The following is a 17,908-nucleotide window of genomic DNA, read 5'->3' as shown; positions in this document are numbered from 1 at the left end:
TTATGACCCAATTACCCCCTAATCTACACCATGGTGTTCCGTATTTTATATACAGTGCACATATGGTGGTGGTTGGGGATGCTAAGGGACGCAAGGAAAGCAGCGCCACTTTCCTTAAATCTGCCCCTTGCTGTCCTCACCTTTCTCATAACATGCTGCACTTATCCTTATGTCCTACTGTCATGCAAATGCAAAGTAAGATGTTGCTATGTTACAGGTTTACTTCCCAACAGGTTTGCCAAACCGAACCACCAGGTGATCCAGTAGATCCCCTTCCTGGGCAATGAGGTCTGCCCACCAGTAATTGATCTGCGGGTCCTGCGCTCAACCTGGAAGATCCCGCATAGCTGGGACAACACCTTCCCCGAGCGCAGCTTCCTGCCCTCCGTAGAGTAGCCCATGATGACATGGCCACCCATTTTCACCATGGTGGGGAGGTAGTGGCACACTAACCATATAAACCCCCCAGTTCATCTGAACTCATAAGCTGTGCCCTCCCCTTCTCAGACATACTGCTGTTTCCCTCCACAGCAACCAACAAACCCCCCAAAAATATATATTTGAACCCCACCTAACCCCTAATAACCCCAACAAACGTCTCTAGCCCAAGTCAGACCCCCAACGATACAAACACAATGATAGTATAACTATGGACTAAAAACTTTAAAAAATTTACAATATGTGACAAAATGCAGACAGGACACAGCACAATAGTCTCCAAATCCAACACCCCTCACACCAGCACAAGCATTACACAACCTCTCACAAGCACAGACTAAAAGATTGTAAAGTGAAAGTAACATCACCATTCCATGTGCAGCAGCAAGGAAGACATATTAAATCACTTCCTAGCCATATGCGTCACGTTTCCTGATACATGTAGTTTTTTTGACGCATGACAGGCATGTGTGTTTTTTCCAATGAAGGCTGTCTTGGCCTGTCGAGTTAGTTTCGATGCGCAGGTGCGATGTGTCAAATTTTGTTTATGCAATTTATGGAGAACTACCTACTTTTTCAATGAAGGCTGACACTGCATGACGATTTAGAGTTGATGAGCATGGTGCAATGCACTATTTTAGTGATATGATAAGTACTGAACACTACCGTATGCGTAATTCTTTTTGACTCATGATGGGTATGCATGGTTTTTTGAGGGGAGGCTGACAAGGCACCCAGATTCACATTCCCAATTACAGTGGCTATGCATCTTTGTTGTTTGTCTGGTATGGCAACATGTGTTTGCATGTGTACCTAACTGTCTACCGGTAACATTGGAATATTTAAGCCATATGTTATAATGTGTGTGTTATGCATGGGAGTACAGGTATTGTTTGCAAATGTGCATTGTGACCGGGCATTCCCGGCACAGAGTACTACAAGTGACGTATCGGAGGGTACCGATACGTCACTTCCGCGTCTCCCCGTTGTCGGGGAAACGCGACGAGAGCGAGGCTGGCAAGATGCCGTTGCCAGGGAAACCAGTGTGGTTTCCCGGCACGGCAAGATAGAAAAGGGGGACGCGCCGCAACAGCGGAGAGAGGAGAGACCCGTGGAGAAGAAGGAGAGACTCGTGGAGAAGAAGGAGAGACCCGTGGAGAAAGAGGAGAGAGCCGTGGAGAAAGAGGAGAGACCTGTTGTGAGAGAGGAGAGACCCGTGGAGCGAGAGGAGAAACCCAAGGGGGTGGAGCACCACAAGGAAGAACCGACGAGGACGGGAGGACGAGGAGATCCTGGAGAGGACGAGGAATCCGAGCTGGATAACCCTGGAAGGAGAGATCAACAGGAGGACCGCCACAGTGCCAGCCACGACCCTGGAGGGTCGTGGCTAAACAAGGTACGGTCCTTTTGGACTCCGAAAAGGGGCACAAAGCTAAAAGGGGACTGGGGAGGGGATATAAAGGAGGGGTGAAAGGGAAGAATAAAAAAGAGGGCACCGTGACCACCGCTTGTGAGACACTTCTTCCCCTCACCAATATTAGACTATGGTCAGGTCATTCCCCAACTCCTCACCGGCACCAACCCCATCCTTTTGTTCTTACCTTTTCCCCAGTCAGTGAGAGTAGAGAGAGAATGAAACCCGGTTGTAAACCCCATACTTACCCTAGCGTTTTTCTGTCCTTCTGTTTCCGGTACCGTGCTGGATCCACCTGAGCGAACAAGCCAGTAATTCCACCTGGAAGAGAAAACAAGAGAAACAGAGGAAATCACCAATCCAGGAAAAAGACGAACAAGGCCATAATTTTGGGAGAACCAACCCCACCTTAGTTTTAAACATTTCTTGTTTTTCACCATTTCATTTGAATAAACCACTTCCTAAGCAATACCGCCACCTCTCCGTTGCATTTATACTGTTCGGTCTGTCACAGTGGTGTCAGAAGTGGGATTTGGGGACCCCTCCCAGACAACCGAACAGTATACATAATGAGTGACACCCCCTCGTTGGAAGATATGATAAAACAACTGGCCGAAGGCCAGCGACATCTGCAGTTGGTGTGGGAGGCACACCAACGAGAAGCAAAAGAGGACAGGGAAGCCTTACAGTCGGCTTTGAAAAGCCAGGCAACAATCCTCGCAAATAATCAACTGGTCCACGAGACGGCCATGAAGAAATTAACCGAGACTATTGCTGTCAGTAAGGTTCACCCCAATGTGCCAAGCTCTGTGTTGCAGAAATATCAAGAAGGTGAAGACCCCGAATCCTTTTTCACTAACTTTGAGAGAGTGGCTTCGTCAGCCAAATGGCCTGAGGATAGATGGGGTCAGTATGTCGCACCACTTCTTACCGGGATATTACAAGCAGCATATCAAGCAGCAAACCCGGGGGGAACCACACCATACCAAGAGATAAAGACTAGTATATTAGAACGTGTGGGACATGACACCGAATACTATAGGGTCAAATTCCAGAAAATCAAATGGGGACCGAATGAGGACCCCCGAACCTTTTATTATCGTGTAAAAGATTTGGCTTTGAAATGGTTAGGTTCTTCCGGGAATAGCAGGGAGGAAGTGATCCAGACGATCGTTCTCGAACAATATTTAGATGCCTTGCCTACGGCTACAAAACACTGGATCCGCCAACATCCAAAAGTGAATACTGACATGGCGATCGATTTAGCATGTGCCTATCATCGCTTGGTGGATATAAGGAGTGTACCACCCCGACCCAGCATAAAACCGGGGCTATCCAACCCCAAAAGTACTCCCCGAGCCCTTCCCGACGAGCCAGTTCCCCGCAGACTAATCGACCATCCACCGGTACCAGGTCCCCAATGTTACAACTGTGGGGAATGGGGACACATCGCCCGCATGTGTCCAAGGAAACAAGATACTAGTGAGCCAATGGAGATCGGAGTAACTCGGCGAAGGGTACTGTGTTTAGGAAGAGGTAGCCTGAAGTTTAAACAGACCCTGAGCATCAATGGACGAGCGGTATGGGCTCTTATTGATTCAGGTTGTAGCCAATCCGTAGTGAGGAAAGATATAGTAAACCTAGCAGACAAGGAAGTAGAACGATGGGTGAATATTTGCTGTATTCACGGAGACAAAGAGCAATACCCCTTATATAAACTAACAGTAGAGTGGGGAAATTACCGAGATGTCCTACCCTTGGGAATAATGACAGAACTGATTGAGGAATGTATCATCGGGACTGATTATGAGCATTTTTAAGAGATCCTGGATCATGTTAGAAAACCCAAGCTGACACAGGACTGGTGGAGGGAAGCCCCCTTTTCTGATAGTGTTATTGAATGCCCTATAACCCGTAGGAAATTGTCACGTAGAGAAAAACGGGCAGAAAAAGCGAATCACCGGGGGAAAGAGGCACAAGGACAAAGCCCAGGCCTTATAGCTGAAACACATGAGGCACCTGTCAGTTTTCCCCAGCAACAGAGGGAAGATCCTTCTCTCGCGCAAGCTTGGAAGTCCGCAAAATCAGAAGAGACCGAGGAGGTGGGTCCCTACTTCCTAATTAAGAAAAACCTCTTATACAGGATAACCACTACTCGTACAGGGGAACATAAACAACAGCTATTGGTACCCAAGCATTATAGAGATCACGTCCTAACTCTGGCTCATAGTCAACCAGGTGGGGGTCATTATGGGAGGGAAAAAAACGAAGAGTACCTCCTTAGGCGGTTTTATTGGCCGGGGGTCTTCGCCCACATACGCAAATATTGTGCCCAATGTCCCAGGTGCCAACTTACTGAACCGGGTAGACCTAAGAAAGCCCCTCTAATGTCCTTACCCATCATAGACATCCCTTTTAGTAGGATGGGGATGGATCTGATTGGACCTGTAGTACCCTCAACGAAAGGTCATATGTATATCCTGGTTATGGTTGATTATGCCACCCGATACCCCGAGGCTGTTCCTCTGAAAAGTATGACAACCAAAACTGTTGCCCAAGCAATGATAAACGTCTTCTCTCGAGTTGGGTTTCCGCATGAAATACTCACCGACCAGGGGACCCCCTTTATGTCTACTCTCATGAAGCAGGTGTGTAAGACATTGGGTATTTCCCAAATCCGAACTTCGGTGTACCATCCACAGACAGATGGATTGGTGGAACGGTACAACCGAACAATAAAAACCCTATTGTGGAAAATAGTACAGGACTCAGGGAGAGACTGGGATCAGAAATTACCATTAGTATTATACGCTATACGAACCCATGAACAAGCCTCAACAGGCCATAGCCCTTTTGAGCTCGTGTTCGGAAGACAGCCTCGGTCCCTTTTAGACATGGCCATTGAAACATGGGAAGAAGAGGCGGAAGAAGGGGGAAGACCCTTATTAGAATATGCCCACAAATTACGGTCTCAACTACAAAGTTTATGGGAAACAGTTAGAGTAAATATGGAACAAGCTCAACAAACCCAAAAACAGTATTATGACAGAGGGAGTAAGTTAAGGGTTCTGCAACCAGGAAATCAGGTTCTAATAATGCGTCCCACGTCTGAACAAAAACTGATTGCAAAATGGCAAGGTCCCTATAGAGTCCTACAAGCCGTTTCTCCTATCACCTATCCGATTGAAATCTCGAACGATCCTCAGAAAACCCAGATTTATCATATAAATCTCTTAAAAAAATGGGAAGAACCAGACAACTCCGACACTTCCGGAGAAATGGGCCGATTCCTATGTCCTAGCAAAAACTTGCATATCGAGTTTTGTCCAACCGAACACAACGATGGGGAAAGGCTACCAGCAGTAAATGAAACATTAACGATACCAGAAAAGGAACAGGTATATAGCCTACTAGAGCACTTCCGAAAGTTCTTTTCAGTAGTGCCAGGTAAAACCCCCTTGATAACCCATAAAATAAGGACTACACCGGGTAAAATTGTTAGGTTACGGCCGTATCGTATCCCCGAGGCAAGGAAACAGATTATGGAGGACGAAATAAAAAAAATGCTAGAACTAGGAGTGGTAGAGCCTTCGACTAGTCCCTGGTGCTCCCCAGTCGTCCTGGTGCCAAAACCTGACGGTACTATCAGATTCTGTATTGACTTCCGGAAGCTTAACGAAAATTCTATGTTTGACACATATCCAATACCTAGAGTGGATGACGTCCTGGAAAAACTGGGAAAGGCAAAATATATGTCCACATTAGATTTGACTAAAGGGTATTGGCAGATTCCCTTAGCCCCAGAGGATAAAGAGAAAACGGCTTTTGCCACTCAGTCCGGTCTTTATCATTTTACCGTGCTACCATTCGGACTTCATGGAGCACCCGCTACGTTCCAACGGTTAATGGATAGACTCTTAAAACCATTTCAAACTTTTGCAGCAGCTTACCTAGATGACGTAGTTATCTTTAGTGAAACCTGGGATGATCATCTCATCCATTTACACCAGATATTCCACACTCTCGCAAACGCTGGTTTAACTGCCAACTCTAAAAAGTGCGTTATAGGAAAACCCGATATATCATACTAAGGATACAAAATCGGTCAAGGGACTCTGCAACCTCAAACTAAGAAAGTAGACGCCATTCTAAATGCACCTAACCCTCAAACAAAAAAAGATTTACGCTCGTTCCTAGGATTAGTAGGGTACTATCGTAGGTTCATTCCCGAATATTCCACCCTTGCCACCCCCCTCACAGATCTTTTGTCTAAATCCCATCCTAATCGGTTAGCCCCTTTTTCGGATAACCAGAAGGCTAGCTTTGAGCAACTGAAGTCCTGTCTGACCAGAGACCCCATCCTACAATGCCCGGATTTCTCGAAACCCTTCCATCTATACACAGATGCCTCTGATGTAGGGTTGGGGGGAGTACTGGCCCAACCCGACGGGGAAGGTAGGGATCACCGGGTAGTATATGTCAGTAAAAAGCTATTTCCCCGGGAACGTCACTATCCTGCCATCGAAAGGGAATGTTTGGCCATTAAATGGGCCGTGGACACTTTACAGTATTACCTGTTAGGTCGACCTTTTATTCTTTTTACGGATCATGCTCCCCTCACGTGGTTGTCCGCTCATAAAGATACAAATTCACGGATTTTGAGATGGTTCCTTGAACTACAACCATTTTCCTTTCAGGTCCGTCACATACCAGGACCCCAACAGGCCCCGGCTGATTATTTGTCACGGTTCCCAGACTCTACTACGGTCCTCGAACAGGACCGTTCATGGGGAGAGGTGTGTGACCGGGCATTCCCGGCACAGAGTACTACAAGTGACGTATTGGAGGGTTCCGATACGTCACTTCCGCGTCTCCCCGTTGTCGGGGAAACGCGACGAGAGCGAGGCTGGCAAGATGCCGTTGCCAGGGAAACCAGTGTGGTTTCCCGGCACGGCAAGATAGAAAAGGGGGATGCACCGCAACAGCGGAGAGAGGAGAGACCCGTGGAGAAGGAGGAGAGACCCGTGGAGAAGAAGGAGAGACCCGTGGAGAAGAAGGAGAGACCCGTGGAGAAAGAGGAGAGAGCCGTGGAGAAGGAGGAGAGACCCGTTGTGAGAGAGGAGAGACCTGTGGAGCGAGAGGAGAAACCCAAGGGGGTGGAGCACCACAAGGAAGAACCGACGAGGACGGGAGGACGAGGAGATCCTGGAGAGGACGAGGAATCCGAGCTGGATAACCCTGGAAGGAGAGATCAACAGGAGGACCGCCACAGCGCCAGCCACGACCCTGGAGGGTCGTGGCTAAACAAGGTACGGTCCTTTTGGACTCCGAAAAGGGGCACAAAGCTAAAAGGGGACTGGGGAGGGGATATAAAGGAGGGGTGAAAGGGAGGAATAAAAAAGAGGGCACCATGACCACCGCTTGTGAGACACTTCTTCCCCTCACCAATATTAGACTATGGTCAGGTCATTCCCCAACTCCTCACCGGCACCAACCCCATCCTTTTGTTCTTACCTTTTCCCCAGTCAGTGAGAGTAGAGAGAGAGTGAAACCCGGTTGTAAACCCCATACTTACCCTAGCGTTTTTCTGTCCTTCTGTTTCCGGTACCGTGCTGGATCCACCTGAGCGAACAAGCCAGTAATTCCACCTGGAAGAGAAAACAAGAAAAACAGAGGAAATCACCAATCCAGGAAAAAGACGAACAAGGCCATAATTTCGGGAGAACCAACCCCACCTTAGTTTTAAACATTTCTTGTTTTTCACCATTTCATTTGAATAAACCACTTCCTAAGCAATACCACCACCTCTCCGTTGCATTTATACTGTTCGGTCTGTCACATGCATGTAGACTTTTTTCCACATACATGTTACCTCATGTGTACTGTGAGTATACAGATGTGATGGTGCTCATTTTTGGGGTCCAGCACATTGTCAAGTCTGATTTCTAAATGTACATTTCACAACACTGCATAAGATATGATGGGCTATGTCCAATACATGTTCATGCATGTGATACCCTTTACAAATCTTATGCAAAGGATGCTGTTGACTAAGGCTGGGTTGACTTCCAGTAACCCATGGCAATGTGAGTGCATATCTGTCCACACTGTGGTGTGTTGTATGGTCCAGACTTCATGATACAAAGCTACACATGTAATGTATTGTTCCCCATGCATACATGATGCAGGAGATGGTGTGCTGACATGTGTCAATTAAATTAGGTATGTGAAGTGTGTGTGAAAAGGTATGTAATGTATGCTACAGCGGTGTGTTTAGGATATGACAACTAACAAATATAAATTCCAGCAGTGACATATGTAGGCCATTGTTTCATGGCTGTGTATTTATATCTGTGCCAACTATGTTTCCCTCTGTGGGAACATTTTTACAGGTCATATAAGTCTACACGTGATTATGTGAGACATACACATTTTCAGTAGTGAAAATGTCCCTTTTGTACATACTCCAATACACGGTTCCAAGCCTGAGACACCTAGGCGGGACATGTGTGCTAAGATTTTTTAAATATGTGTGAAAGACACAGACTTGGAATGTACAATGACCCAAAGCATGTTTAATTTCCAGATTTACATATTGGCATACAATCTATGCAGCAGGGCTGCTGTCAGGCAATGATGGTACTGCAGTCATTATTTGTCCTGTGGCAGCTTGTATGCCCACACGGGCCCATTGTTGCATGCATCGAGACAGGTTGACTGTGTTCCCCTCAGCTCCGCCCACTGACCACAAGCAGCAGGCTTCTGACTGTGTCAAGAGTCAATGTGGCCTCTGCTGGGGAGTTTGGGGGCGCTGGTTGGGGATCTACCTTTCTCATGATCGCTTTTCAGCAGCACATTACACAGTCACCTGCAGACATACACCTGCCCAAATGTGATCCCATGGCCTAGTATATTTGTTTTCCTTTGAGGTTCTTGATGTCAGGCTTTCCCTATCATATATAGGTGACTGGCAGCTTGTTTGTGTAGGACATGTCTCTTCATTTGACATGGTTTGACATGGTTTCACATTAATTGGCATACATAGGTGGAATATTCCATATGATGCTTGGTTAGGGCATTTATATTTTGTGTAACTTGGTTAAGTTTTCAGACCCAGGGGACAGATTTTGTCATCTGTCACTAGCTTCTGTCATACTAGTGTGTGCTGGCCAAGCACATAGTTGCGATTGTTGCCAACGTGAACAAGTTACGTACTGACCTAGACATTCTCTGTGAATATGTGTCTGGTATTACATGGTAATGTTGTGTTCTACAGTGAGTATTGGTATGTGTGTGTTCCTTCACCCTCATTAATGGCATATCATGTCTGGTATGGGTCTAGTCCTACATTCCTGGCATTCTTTCTGCTGCTTACCCTTAGTACCCATCTTCGATAGAACCATTGAGCCCCTTCATACATGCACATGATACTAAGACAGATGTGTGTACTTTGTAGATGGACCCATCTTCTTCTACAGGCTAAGTGATAGTATCCCTCCCATTTCCAGTCTTTGCCTGATCACATGACTGCGACCGACATATCACAGTACACCTGCCACAGCCCTATTGTAGTGTCAGAGTGACCTCCACATGTTGGATCTCCAAGTGTCTAAGGGAGTCTCTCACCTGCTCTTCCACATCATTTAGTATACATCGGCATGCACTCACAGCTGCATTCCACAACCTATGTAACTGTCACCATGAGTGTATTTTGTTAGTGTGTTGACTCACCTCAGCTGTGAGTAGAGGAAATGCCACATGCAACCTTTCTGTCTCCTTCACACATACAAATTTGGAAGGGTCTGTGACATGTTTGGACATTGCTAGACTTACATGTACATTCAAAACAGGATTGGCTGTGGGAGACCTAGACATTTATGTGTTTTGGGACCCGAATGTCACTCTCTCTTGGTCAGACATGTGAGTGTCATTGAGAGGTATGTCACGTGTAATAGTGTCATAAAGACGTCTTGCTTGGTAACCTCACAGACACAATCCAGCATATGTAGGTAATTGCTTTCCCTTTCCTCCTAGGCGATACACCAGTACAGCAGTCTTTACGTGTATTTCCAGATTTGTGCAGGCATATGTCATGCCATCACACTTGTGTGATATGTGTCTGACAATGCTAATTGTAAGTGCTTCAGACTATGTCTACATTCCACCCACACATTCATGTGGAAGGGCAGTCTTCCAATGTGCTAATCAATCATGATTATGGGGCATATGTGAGAAAAGTGGAGCTGCACTCATTGCTGCCCCACTTGTCTTGCGGCCCTTGGCACACTCCACTGCCAGCATGTGTGTGCTGTTTGGATGGGTGGTTGCATTGGTGTGTGGTGGTGCACATTTCTATCATGGGCTGTGCCTCTAGGACCTGGTGATAGTCAATTAAATTCTGGACTGATAGTTCCCCCATGCCAAATATGTATTGTGTTGTCCATACTTAAGGCTGGGTCCAAATGTTACTGGGAGCACCTCCTTGCACCACAATAGTGTCATTTAGATTGACACTATGGTAGCCCTACAAGGTCAAACTCAGGGCACCATGTTTTCGTGTGGCACTACGCATTATGAGTTTGGTGGGTGGCGGAGGACGCCAACCAAACTCTTTGGGCCGGAAGACTACCACTACGGTTTTCCGGCTGCTGGCCCTATCACAAGTTTCCCGCTGGGCCAGCGGGTAGAAACAGCATTTACGCCCACTGGCCCAGTGGAAAACGTACCACAACATTGACACCGGCTCATAATCGAGTTAGTTGTAATGTTGCAGTTCGTCAGGGGCACCACTCTTGTAATGAGGGCCTTAGTGACCCTTTGTGGCAGTTTTTGCCTGTGACAGGCATCATGTACACAAGGGGGTCATTCCCCCATTAGGAGGACTGAAGAAGTTGGTGCAGAGGACTCCAAGGTTCCAATGCATAATTTTTTAGCAGGTAGTTTTCACACCTGCATAGAGCAGGTGTTAGAAGGGAACACACCATTTATTTAAATGTGACCCTATGTACTGTGCAGGATTTGGTCAGAAATGTTGTAACTACCCCTATAGAGTCCATCAATGGCATCCACTATATTGACACTATTGAACCTACTCTGGGCCATGGTGTGCTGTATATTGTATATGGTCCCCACATGGTGGTGGTAGGGGGCCGCAATGGGGCACAATTACAATGGCGCTGCTGTAGATGCTGAACCACTTTCCTGACATGTGGCCTATACACCCTCCACTTTAGACTTGCAGAAGAGTGATCTTCTGGGAATTTGTACATATTTTTTTGTGTTGTGTGCCATGAAAGAGATGTTGGGCCCTGTATTTTGCATGGGGAACCCGCCCCTTTGCCCTTGGAATACCTCCCTTGCACAAAGTATTGTTGTTGCCAATAGCTGGCTAGCATACGTATGTGCATGAGGATCATATGCACAGTGTGGCACCATTCTATGGTATGTTTGTGTTGTATGCAAGAGTTTTTAGACACCTGTGTGACAGGACAGGGCATGATGTGGTTTTCTGCAGTGCCCTGCATTGCGGGACCAGTCCTGCTAAGTCCCATCTCTCCTCATTCACATGCATTTGTGGCTTCTTCCAGTACATTGTCAGTAGTCCAGCTGCCACAGTCTACTTTTGTTACCTTTGTATCATGGTAGGGAGATGTGGGATTACCGGGTATGACTGTTGGTGTGCTTTGAGGTGTCCATTCCTACACATGATCTTTCATAGCTGGTAATGTGGTATTTATATGTGCACTATGCACCAGACAAGAGAAAGGTGAATACTTTGGGTATGTCTAGCATGTTTTGGTGATGTGTAGATGATGATAGCAACAGTCGGATGGCATTTGATGTTGGTGCTGCCTGAGGATCCTACACCATGATAAATGTGGGGAAGTGCCTAAATATGAATAGCTTTACATTGGCATGGGCAATGCAATTCACATAGCGGAGCTATTTCTTGGTAATTGTCATGTGTGAGGGATCTGTATTTTGTTGCCAACCTGTGGATACTAGTAATGGTTTGGGCCCAACTTTTGTATGCAAATGGGACATAGTACCACCTGACCTTCATGTAGTGTGTCAGTCAGTTGGCAACAGGAACTTGTACAGATGGGTTTATATGTGTGTGATGTGAATTGGATGCAGTATAGTGTGGCATGTGACATATCTGTTGTTGACTGATAAGCTGTGTTCCCCTGTCCATGTGTGTTTAGTGAGGTGTATGTATTGTTTGTCCCACAAGATGAGTGTGTTGTCTGTGTAATGATTATTGTGGTGGCTTACCTACGAGTAGCTCATTGCCATATTGACCATCCTGGAACCGCTAGTGGATGATAGAGGACCAGAATATGTAGGCATCATGGACACTGCTGGGATATTTAGCTAGGATGTTATGTCCCACAGTGGTCCACAATGACCTGAGATTGATGGAGTGGGTATGTTTGGAGTTCCTGTAGAGATGTTTGGTAGCAGCAGGATGCACAATTAGGACATGGGAGAAGTCCATTGCACCCAGGAGATGCGGGAACCCAGCTATTCTGTAGAAAACTTGCTTGATCTCCTGCTGCAGTTGGTGGGTGTTGGGGTAGCGAATGTAGTGGGGTGTGAGGCAGATGATGGCGTTCAGGGCTTTCGGAAGGAAGACAGAGAACGTTGGCTGGGAGATCCCACCCACTTGTGCCGCAGTAGTCTGGAAAGGCCCTGACGCCAGCATATGGAGGACAGCCAGGAGTTTGGTCATGGGTGGAATTGTTGTTTGACCTTCCACTCTTGCAATGATGTCTGGTGCTATATGTTGCAGCAGGAGTACAATAGACTCCTGCTTCAGACAGTAGAGTCTGATCGCCTCTTCTTCCCTGAGGGCACAGATAGTTATGCGCTGGCGAAGTATCCTCTCCTGCCTTCTGTGCTGCCTTTGTGGCTGCTGTGGTGGTGTTTGGGGTTGCCACGGTGGTGCTGGTAGCACTTATTGTTGTCGCTGTCATCTACGGCGTCTGCCGAGCTGGAGCAGTAACAGGTCAGTGTTGTCCAGTTGCTTGCCAATGCTCCTTCTGTGACTTTTCCTTATGTAGAAGTGTGGACCGGGTTCTTTGCATGCACCATTTTCGCATCAGGTTGTAAATATGGGACTAGCGTCATTTTTTGGGAGGGAACGCCTACCTTGCATATCATTGTCGTTAAACGACCCAAGGTTGGGTGACGCGCCCAAAAAATTATGCTAAGTCTAGAATTTTGTCGCTAGACTGGTCTAGCGACAAAATATAAATATGGTGCTAGGTTATCACTGATTTTGCATAAAAAATAATGGTGCAAAGTTGGTGCTAACTTTTCTTAAAATATGGACCAATGTGGTTTTGTTTCCTACACTAAACAATGATGTATAATATACTTTGCTTAGATGGGTGCAATTTTTACAATAACACTTTTTTACACAGAAACAAGCACAAAAATCACTGCTTTAAAGGTACTGTAGAAATAAACCCAATTTGAAGACTACAAAGCTTAAAGGGAGCATCTAGTGAATGGCGTCATAATAAATCTCCAAGCCCCAGCTGAACTCATCAGTCAAAGCAAAATTCTAGAATGCCTATTGTCATGGTGCCAAGGTGGTGCCTCTCCAGCTGCCTGCTGCCTCATGGAGCTGGGGTGGTGTTTTCCTGTGGCCGGTGCAGCCCCCTATGGCACAACCATGCCGCTCAATGGTGCCACTTCACTTACCTGTGATGCAGTGCCATATTTCTTCAGCTCTGTAGTGGTCACCTTCATGTCTCTCTGCGCCAGTGCCTGGATCCTTCCAAAAGCACCATATCCTGCGTAGTCTAGAGCAGAAACGTCCTCTCGTGCCTACGGCCAGCATTACATTCTTCAATGGAGACTGTGAAAGCGTCTTCTTTAGAAGCAATGTGGTGAGCTGTGCTGGTGGCTGTGTGATTTTCTATTTTAAATCTTGGATTCCATGGTCTTTTCTAATTGCTTAGTTTTTCTTCCTTCTTCACACTGAACATTTTCTGGAGAGTTCCTGGTCTTACCTTTGGAAAGACTCTATTTATGAATTCTTCTCCATATTTGCTATTAATTTAACATGGGGAGGGATGATTCCTATTTAACTTAAACTTTTTCTTAAAGAGCGCTTACTCAAAGAGGTTGAGTCTGCGCATCAGTGCGACACAATTCTGCCTAAGGCCTCTTCAGTGTGTTACTCACTTTAATGCCTGTGACTTACAATCGACCCTGACTACAGTATTCCTTCATCGCTCAAGTTCTCTACATTTGCTTCTGCAAACCATCATAAAAAGTTGTGCCTTCTGTCAAGTTTCTATGATTTCCTCCAGAGGTACTGGAGAAAGGATGGTTTCTCAGGAGAAGTAATAGTTAAGAATATAAAATTTATTAAAGTAAGTTCAGTTATTTAGAGATCCCATCCATCAAGTGTCCGACCACTCCAGCTGCTCATCTCCAACTCTTCACCTTCAATTACAAACTTTCTATCCTGAAGTGGTCGTCACAGAACATTCCGGGATTACGGCATACCACACACATCTCCCTCAGAATAGTAAAACACGCAAGTATACCTATATCACTAAAGAATAAATAAAACACATATTATAATCAACAACATACTCATCATTGAAAACCTTACTTGCACATGTAATAATCATTGCATATATTACATTGCACAAAATCCTCCAGGTGGGCTGATCTTTCACTGACGCGTAAACTTTTCCTTCTTAAGGTTTTACCTGCATTTTCTGGTGTTTTATCCATATTTTCTGGAGTCTTTATTGAGATATTCTCAGACACTCCTCCTTTGTTTGTTAGATCTCTACTTAAGTTTTTCCAAAGGGAAATCCTATTCAGATTCCAAATGTGGTGGTCTTCAGTTTTTACTGCATCTCTGAAGACTTTGATAAACTTGATACGTTGACTGAATTTTTCCATCAAACAACATCTCTTTGAGTTTTTTATTTTGACCCAATCTTCGACTTCAGGTTTGTTTTCTACTGCCATACGTTCATCAAATCTTTCTTTCCTTTTACTCAACACCCCTTTTTCTTTCTCAATACACTTTTCTCTTTCTACTTCCACTCTTTCATCGTCAGTTTTATTATTGACTCCCCTGCTTTTTATCTTGTTTACCCATGCTGGACTAACCAGGTCATCAGGAAATCTCTTTCTAAATAATTAAAAAGGTGTTTTACTTTACCTTGTTGGAGTGTTCAAACATACCATTGGCATCTGGATTATACAAAGATGCTCTTTTGGTGTTTAATACCCCTCTACTCTAAAATTTCCTCCATAATATTGTATGTCAACTGAACTCCATTATCACTGGAAATCCCTCTCTTCCAAATACTTCTTCCAAAAATAAGATTACATCAAGTGTTTGCACTGAATTTACCAACTTCAACTCAGGTCATCTAGAGAATGTGTCAGTGTATGATATTATAGACTTGTCATTGCTGTACACTCTAATAGGTCCAACTACATTGAAAGATACTTCAAACCAGGGCCGAGTTGCTAACTCTCTGATTACTATGGGTTGTGTCCTGCATTTCAGAATCTTATCACTCTCATTCCATTTAGTGCAGTCATGCACCTCTCTTTCGATCACAAAATCCATTCCTGGCAACCAGTATGTTTCCCGCACTCTCTCCTTGGTCTTTGATATATCAGGGTGGCTTTCATGTGCCCAATTGATCAGTCTCATTCTGGCCATCCCAGGTAGAATAAGTCTCCCACTTTTCATCACCAGATTATCTTCTACTGAAAGTTCATGTCTTATTTGCTAAAATCCTCTTAAGTCTTCACATGCTTTGTCTTCACTAGACCATCCACCTTTTATACTAATCACTACTTTTTTGAGATGCATGCCATCCTTCAGTGTTTCTTTCCATTCCTCTTCTTGTACAATGCCTCCAGACACCACACAAACCTTAACTGTTCCTCACCAAACTCATCTTCCATTTCAAGCTCTTTCTGTTCATTGTTACCATTTACACATAGCCGTTTGAAACAATCTACATTGATGTTCTTCACACCAGGTACATAAGAAATTTCTAAATTAAACTCTTGCAATGCTACCACCCATCTTCTAATTCTGTTGGATATTACATCAATACCCTTGTTTCAAAACACTTCCATCAGGGACTTATGATCTGTCATTATCTCAAAAGAACTGCCCCACAATATTTGTTTGAATGTTCTGGTAGCCCAATAAACAGCCAGTGCTACCTTCTCTATTACTGAATAATTATATTCAGCTCCAAGTAGTGTCCTTGACAAAAACAAATTTGTGTTGACATTTCCTTCAGTCATTTGTTCTAACACTGAACCCAAACCTTTGGCACTAGCATCAGTTCTTAGCACACTTTTTGCTCCTGGTTCAAAACTTTGAAGATTTGCTGTCATGGAAAGATTTTCCATCATTTTTACAAATTATTTGTCACACTCCTGTGACCATTTGCACTCCACTCCTGTTTTTTTAGCAGTTTTCTCATACTACTATAACATTTAGCAAAATGTGTGATACATTTGCTGTACAATTCTGCAGTTCCTACGAATTTCACCAGCTCCTCCTTACTAGAGGGAAATGGCATGCTGTTAATAGCATTAACCAAATTCTCCTTAGGGCGAATCCCTTCCATGGTAATCAAATGTCCTAAATATTCTATCTCACTCACACCAAGCCCACATTTTTCATGCTTTAGCGTAAGTCCACTCTCTCTCAATCTCTTCAGTATTTCACACACTGTAAGATCATGTTCTTCCAGAATTATTCCATGAACCAACACATCATCATGATATATTTTCAAACCATTTATTCTCCTCAATAGATATTCCTTGGCTCTCTGGAAAACTGCTGAAACAGAAATCAACCCAAAAGGCATTTGTAGATACTTACATGTTCCAAACCGTGTGATAAAAAAGGCCAACTCTTGTGACTGAGGGTGCAATGATGTCTGATGGTACGCTGAGGTTAGATCTAGAGAGGTAAACCATTTAGCCCCTTAAAACAACATAACATCGGAGTAATACTTGGTAAGGGATATCAATCTACCACTACTGCCTTGTTCAACTCCCTGAGATCCACACAAAGTCTCACTTCTCCATTCACCTTCCGAGCAATGACAATAGGTGACTCCCATTCTAAAGCTTCAAATTATTGAATCACACCACACTTTAGCAGTTTCTCCAATTCCATCTCAGGGCATCCCTGTTCCTCATTGGAACATTGCTTACCTTACACACTTTGGGCATCACACCAGATCTAAGTTTTATGTAATGAACATAGTTTTTAAGATGATCTAGTTCTTTCCTAAGCACTTCAGGAAACTGTTTTTCTTAATCAATTTTTACAAAGGTTTCACGCACCTTTGATGCCATTACATCTTCCTTATCAACCCATTTTTCCTTCCACCTCACGGAAGGTTTTTTATTTGGATCAAGGGTACTCTGTCAGGTCTTTTAGATGGAGCAAACTGATCAAAGAATCACCCTTTACTGACACAAATAATTTTTCTAGAATGATTCTATCTTGTGATTCCACTGTGCCCCAAATATAATCCATAAATTTGATGGGTTGTCCTCCATGCCTTTTAGGTTTTATAGCCAGTTTTGACAATTTTACTGATTTTCACAGTTTTTCCTAAAAAACCCTCAGAATAAGTGTTATCTTTGCACCTGAATCAAATAGCATGCTCACAGGAGACCGCCTCAAATGGTCCTCCCTTTTCCTGACCTTTGATATGCAAAACATTTCCTTCACTTTCATTATCATGGTCACACGATACTTCACTCACTTTTTTCTTATTCTTTTCAGATCTACAGCAAGAAGTAAAATGTCCTTTTCTTCCACAAGTTTTACTTTTTCAAGTTCCACCCTGGATATTCTTGAAATTTGCTACATGTCCCATATTGCCACACTTGAAATATCTAATTTGTGTTTTTTTCACTTCTTGTTTTTCTCTTAATAGCCATTATCATCAGTTTTCACTACCTGAACCACATATTTTTTTGGGGGCAAACTTATGGTTACAAAATACTCCCACACATGCTTGGGAATGT

At 44.5% G+C, this 17,908-nt stretch overlaps 1 protein-coding gene across 1 annotated transcript; it reads left to right on the top strand.

The window, feature by feature from the left end:
* Positions 1 to 1,312: 1,312 nt before the first annotated feature.
* Positions 1,313 to 17,681, top strand: LOC138275816 (cilia- and flagella-associated protein 251-like). The gene is made up of 3 exons (XM_069219135.1): positions 1,313 to 1,834; positions 6,550 to 7,161; positions 17,664 to 17,681. Exons 1-3 carry the CDS (start codon positions 1,313 to 1,315, stop codon positions 17,679 to 17,681), a joined length of 1,152 nt encoding a protein of 383 aa, XP_069075236.1.
* Positions 17,682 to 17,908: the final 227 nt, after the last annotated feature.

This window comes from Pleurodeles waltl, chromosome 2_2 (assembly GCF_031143425.1).
Source record: "Pleurodeles waltl isolate 20211129_DDA chromosome 2_2, aPleWal1.hap1.20221129, whole genome shotgun sequence".
Classification (NCBI taxonomy): domain Eukaryota; kingdom Metazoa; phylum Chordata; class Amphibia; order Caudata; family Salamandridae; genus Pleurodeles; species Pleurodeles waltl.
Note: the sequence above shows the minus strand (reverse complement) of the source record. Positions and strands in the feature narration are given on the sequence as shown.

Excerpts from the sequence above, each read along its gene's own strand:
- LOC138275816 (XM_069219135.1), top strand. The coding sequence starts at position 1,313 with ATGGGAGTACAGGTATTGTTTGCAAATGTGCATTGTGACCGGGCATTC. Across the intron at positions 1,835-6,549 it reads GAGGGTCGTGGCTAAACAAG|GTCCGTCACATACCAGGACC; the intron begins GTACGGTCCTTT and ends TTTTCCTTTCAG.